Source organism: Lipotes vexillifer, unplaced genomic scaffold (assembly GCF_000442215.2).
Source record: "Lipotes vexillifer unplaced genomic scaffold, Lipotes_vexillifer_v1.1 scaffold395, whole genome shotgun sequence".
Lineage (NCBI taxonomy): Eukaryota > Metazoa > Chordata > Mammalia > Artiodactyla > Lipotidae > Lipotes > Lipotes vexillifer.
The window spans coordinates 2,834,015-2,839,839 of NW_006797390.1; the positions used below are offsets into that span (position 1 = coordinate 2,834,015).

Genomic DNA, 5,825 nt, shown 5'->3' on the forward strand with positions numbered 1-5,825 from the left:
ATTCTGAGAAATCCCGAGAGTGATGCAGAGAAAAATGCACTTCTGTCAATATCATGAATTATAACATTCAAAACGATGTATTTTTATTTACATCAAAGCAACAAACACTTATGAAGTCCTTATAAAGTGCAATGCACACTTTTCTTATGTTGGAGTTGTGCGGCTATGATTATCACTTGTTCCTTCTCATTTATACATTTACGTTGTGCCTTCTGTCTTGGAGATTTTTCTCTGTTCAACTATTTCCTTCTGGCATTTCACAAATCCGAAACATACTGAAGAAACAGGGCATATCATTCCAGTTTTGCCTTGGATTTGAAGAGTCTCTTATGGTGGCACAGTCCTCCACTGTAACTATGTTGTTGGGCTCTCCTATATCCCAGAAGCTGAAAGAGAGAAACATGGGAGATTTACAAGAGGTAAAGTGACCTGTAAACTAGGCAAATTACATTTGTGTTGTTTAACTTCACAACAATTTTGTAAGGCAGGGATTATAATCTCTTATTGATAAAGAAAAGGAATCTCAGAAAAGCTAAACCACTTCTCTAAGTCACAGACTTTGTGAACAGTGAAGTTAAACCGGATCTTTCTGACTTTCTGTTCTGCTAGGATGTCTCATGGCTTTAGATCCAGAATGAGATGTTATGGGAAGGATTGGTATCCTGATGGATTTGTTTCCTTCATACTCATATCTCATATCATGTTTGCTCCCTTTATTCTACAGAGTTTGTATTAACTGAGGCGCATACTTCCATCATGTTACAGTGCTGTAGTGAAACAATGTGTTAAAGGGTCAGAGCATCCTACTTTTACTCCATAAGATCTCTTGTCTTTCTCAAATCACTGTTTTTGTCTCATTGATGGCAGTTTGTGGGCCTAAGACTACGAATTCCACTCTTTGTCTTGCATGCATTTCCAATGAATTAGTGCACAATTCTAAGCCTCTTCTCATTTCATCTGTTATTTCCCCTTTTCTCTTGAGCTAGTTCTAGGAGATGGGGGCAGTAGGTCCTTGTACTTTTCTTTTCTGTCTTCTACATCAGCTCTTTCCCTTCTTGCATCTAATATCACCAAGAATGGACTTGATTATACCTCCTGGACCAGAAGGAAGTTCTGAGGACCCTCCTCAACGGTGGTCTAACTTTACAATTTGGGGTAGAGTTATCATTCTACTACAAGAAGGAAGTTACCTCAGAGACTTTGTGAAAGGTGTACCATCTACCCATTGCCACTGACCCTCAGTCACCTGGTCCGTCAGTCCAATATAAAACTCTTTCCTTTTAGGTTTCATACTGTAAAGGAATTCCTATGGAAGATACACACAAAATATGAGGAGATCAGTTATTCCAATTCTGAACAAATGTTGCACGTAACTGTTATTAAAAGAAATAAAGTAGGATCTAGACTAGAGATGACAGAAAAATGGGCCTGAAATGGTAAGATCATAGAGGATTACCTCCTGATTTGTTTACTGTGGTAAAACATACATAACATAAAATTAAACCAATGAAAAAGAACCTTCAACAGAGAAGGAGGTTCTCAGTAACACAGTCAAAATTTATCTACTGTTATTGGTAGCCCAAAACATTACAAATCGTAGCTTAAAGATAATGGACATTTTGCTTGCCCTCTTTCACATGTTTATAAACATACTGGTCATTCTAAAATGAAGTCCCAACCCTCTTTTTTCCTGCCTTACTAATTAAGGAACTGAACATGGAAGTTCCTTTTTTTCTAGTTTCTTCTGGTAATGAAAATAAAGTTGGTCTTGACTTACAGAAATGGTAAGAACAGCATGTATTTCAGTAAATTCACTTAACAAATGGTAACTGTGGGCCACATACAGTACACATGTATGGAAAAAGGGATGTCTCCTGTGAAGGGTGTTTCATTGGCACTGGAGGAAGCTGTACTCCAACTACCTGCTCCTCCTGTGTGTTGATAACCACCAGATGAGCTCCCATGCTCGAGCAGTTTTTTAAGCTTGCTGTCCAGGTCATGGTGTTAGTAGAAAAGAAATAGCAGCTGGATTGAAAATGTACCCAGTTCAATGGACAGCAATTCTTGACTGAACCTAGAAGGAGAGAAGTTTCTGTGAGAGACCTCACAGAACTGGGTAAGTTACAGAACTGGGTAAGATAACAGAAACCTTCCTCTGAGCCCATAAAGTCCCTCATTTATCGTCCGAAGCCTTGGAACCCCTGTTATGCTACTGACATGGAACCCTATTATCTGTTCATAGACTTCCAAGTTCAGAGGAAAATTATGCATTTTATCTGAGTGACCTCTAAGCAACCACCTCTCATGTTGCCCAAACAATGTACCCTCCACAGAATCTCCAAACTGGTTGTCCGGATGGGCTACAGTTCTTAGACTTACAGAATTTAAGTCTTTGAAGTTTATGGGAACCTTCCTGCACTGTTGGTGAGAATGTAACTTGATACAATCATTATGGAAAACAGTATGGAGTTTCCTTAAAAAACTAAAAATAGAACTACCATATGACCCAGCAATCCCACTACTGGACATATACCCTGAGAAAACCATAAATCAAAAAGAGACGTACCACAATGTTCATTGCAGCTCTATTTACAATAGCCAGGACATGGAAGCAACTTAAATGTCCACTGACAGATGAATGGATAAAGAAGATGTGGCACATATATACAATGGAATATTACACAGCCATAAAAAGAAACGAAATTTGAGTTATTTGTAGTGAAGTGGATGGACCTAGAGTCTGTCATACAGAGTGAAGTAAGTCAGAAAGAGAAAAACAAATACTGTATTCTAATGCATATATATGGTATCTAAAAAAAAAAGAAAAAAAGGTACTGATGAACCTAGTTGCAGGGCAGGAATAAAGATGTAGACATGGAGAATGGCCTTGAGGGCACAGGGTGGGAGGGGAAAGCTGGGTGAAGTGAGAGCAGCATCAACATATACACACTACTGAATGTAAACTAGTTAGCTAGCGGGAAGCAGCAGCATAGCACAGGGAGATCAGCTAGGTGCTTTGCGATGACCTATAGGGGTGGGAAATGGAGGGTGGGAGGGATTCTCAAGAGGGAGGGGATATGGAGACATATGTATGCCTTGGCTGATTCACTTTGGTGTACAACAGAAACTAACATAGTATTGTGAAGTAATTATAATCCAATAAAGATCTATTAAGGGCTTCCCTGATGGCGCAGTGGTTGAGAGTCCGCCTTCCGATGCAGGGGACGCGGGTTCGTGCCCCGGTCCGGGAAGATCCCACATGCTGCGGAGTGGCTGGGCCCGTGAGCCATGGCCGCTGAGCCTGCGCGTCCGGAGCCTGTGCTCCGCAACGGGAGAGGCCACAGCAGTGAGAGGCCCGCGTACCGCACACACACACAAAAAATCTATTAAAAAAATTAAAAATAAATAAATAAATAGTACAGTCTCTCTTAATTTAATGGTGAGGAAATTATAGCCCACAGAAGGAAGTCATTTTCTACTCTCATGTAGCATTTTGCTAAGACTTGGATCAGGAATATATGCAAGAGTAAAGGGAGCATACTTCTGAGGTATTTCCAGATTTCCTACTCCATGAATTTTTTTCTCCACCTCATTTTGGAAGCAGGTGATGAATGAAAACAAAAAGTGCACTTCTGGGAATAACACCTTCCACTTCTAGATCGACTCTTCAGACATATACCCCAAATTTATTCTAAAAGTTTGCTATAATGTCTGCAAACTGTCCTGCCCCAATGTTAATTGCACCTCCAAAGTTTTATTCCTGTCCTCTTACCAACTTCTCATTATTCTCTGACAGTACAGGCAAGATTTTGCATTTTGCTTTTACAAAACAGGACCTAACTCGACTACTTTGTTTATCCCCAAATCAATCTAGAGGCCAGAAAATGTTGATGTGTAAATTTAGCTGTTCAAATTTGAGGACTATTATACCTAATCCATCATTATAGCAGGAGAACTCCGTGGAATCCTCAGGTGGCTGGAACTTTTCCTCATCACAGAGCTGAAAGGTGTGATACGTCACTGTAAGGAAAGGGGCACAGTTAATGTTCATAACTCTTGGTAAAAATATATCATCTCTGTAGTTATAAAAGTACCAATAATTATGATATTTCCTTACTATCTACTTTTCCTTCAGCATGGAGAGGAACCGAAGTTTACTTAAAGAAAGAAGAGAGAATTCACATTTCATGGTTTGCCTGATTTATGAAAATAAACGTACTTTTTTTCAGGCCCAAAGACCCAAAGAAAACAAATGTCTGCGCTCTCTTATGCCAAGTCTAACCTCTCAAACCTTCCTTCTAAGAAGTGATTTGTTGTGCCTCTGGCTAGGATCTCAGAGCAGGGTTACACTAATGACAAGGGTACGGGGGTGTGGGTGGGGGACTCAGGGCCACTAAGGAGATAAAAGATGCGTACCATGAAAAATGTGTCACAGGTCACTGAAATTTGGTAACAGTTTTATACTGGTTGGAGTTTCTGGCTTGAGATAAATAAGGGGAAAACTGGAATAGAAATACCCTTTGTGGGAGAAGAGAACTCACAGGCAACAAGAAAGAATTCATTCCTAATATTCACCATGGAGCTTGAATTTGACCTTCAGAACTCACCAACACATCTGGTGATAAAACAGGCACTCAGTAGCAGGATGCAGAGCCCAGCAACGGTCCATAAGAACACTTGGGAAGAGAAGCATCCTCTTTCTGGAGAAAGACATAGACATGGTCAATCTTCCCTTAAAATCTACAAAAGAGATATAAGAAATTCCTATTACCCTGCTTATCTCCTTCCACTTGCATTGTCTATATTGAGTAATTCTCAAACTTCAGCATGCATCAGAATCATTTGGAGGGCTTGTTAAAACACAGATTGTGGGGCCTCACCTCCAGAGTTAAAAATTCAGTAGAGCTGGTATGGAACCAACAAGTTCCCAGGAGCTGAGGATGCTGCTGGCCTGGGGACCACACTTGTACAACCACTGGAGTAATTCATTACAAACTTTAAGACTCTGACTCATAGACTTGGATAGATGTACAATTTTTCCTTTCTAATTCTCCCAGATTTCTCCCCTTCTTTCCCTTTCTCGCTCTCTTTCTCCCTCTCACTCTTCCCTGATTTTCCTGTCTCCCTCCCGCTCGCCTCTTTTCAGTGTCTCCTTTACCAAGTCCTTTGTAAGTGAGTCAGATAAAACATTGATGGCCTAGGAGTCCCTCTCCTCCTCCCTCCCAACACACATTTTACCTACAAGGGGAGTGAGTTGCAGAGATGTGAAGTGACTTGCCCAATGGGACACAATGAGCTATGGAAAGGGTAGCTCTCCCTAAACTCAATCTCCAGCAATCCAGTGTAACATCTAGTCTTCTAACCATCCTCTTTTATTTTTCTCTCTTTCACTCTCTGTCTTTCCTCTTTTACTCTACTGGATATTTTCTATTGTCCTATCCCCAACATATTTAACATCTCTTCCACAAAAAGATCTATGAAAGAAATGGGATAGTTGCAAATTTTACCTGTGCCTTGTGATGCAGATGATTTGGATGAATCCATTCTTTCTCTTTCTGTCTCTCCCTCCTCTCCGTCTCTCTCCTCAGTTTCTAAGTATAAGAGTGTTTTGTTGATAAGATTCAAAGAAAAAGAATCTTTAAGGATGAATACTTTAACTGTATTTTAGGAAGCTCAACCCTAAGACTTAAGAAAATTAACTTGCTCTGTGGCTGTTGTGTTTAAGTCAGGATTTCCTTTATTGCATAAGGAGGACAAGGGAGTTTATTGGGCAGCAAATCAGTCTCCTCACTCCAGGAAACAACAAAATGGGGAAATGATAACAT

General features: G+C 40.2%; 1 protein-coding gene across 1 annotated transcript; it reads right to left on the reverse strand.

The window, feature by feature from the left end:
- Positions 1-220: 220 nt before the first annotated feature.
- LOC103080747 (C-type lectin domain family 4 member E-like) lies at positions 221-5,544 on the reverse strand. The gene is made up of 6 exons (XM_007469366.1): positions 5,508-5,544; positions 4,608-4,700; positions 3,931-4,020; positions 1,923-2,074; positions 1,191-1,306; positions 221-386 (listed from the first exon to the last, which is right to left on the reverse strand). The coding sequence occupies exons 1-6, from the start codon at positions 5,542-5,544 to the stop codon at positions 236-238; spliced, it is 639 nt and encodes a 212-aa protein (XP_007469428.1). The 3' UTR covers positions 221-235.
- Positions 5,545-5,825: the final 281 nt, after the last annotated feature.

Bases quoted from the DNA above. Each gene is read 5' to 3' on its own strand.
- LOC103080747 (XM_007469366.1), bottom strand. From the start codon at position 5,544: ATGGATTCATCCAAATCATCTGCATCACAAGGCACAG. The intron at 4,701-5,507 runs GTAAAATTTGCA...GTCTTTCTCCAG, and splicing joins ATCTGCATCACAAGGCACAG to AAAGAGGATGCTTCTCTTCC. The intron at 4,021-4,607 runs GTGAGTTCTGAA...CTTTCCTTACAG, and splicing joins TTTTATCACCAGATGTGTTG to TGACGTATCACACCTTTCAG.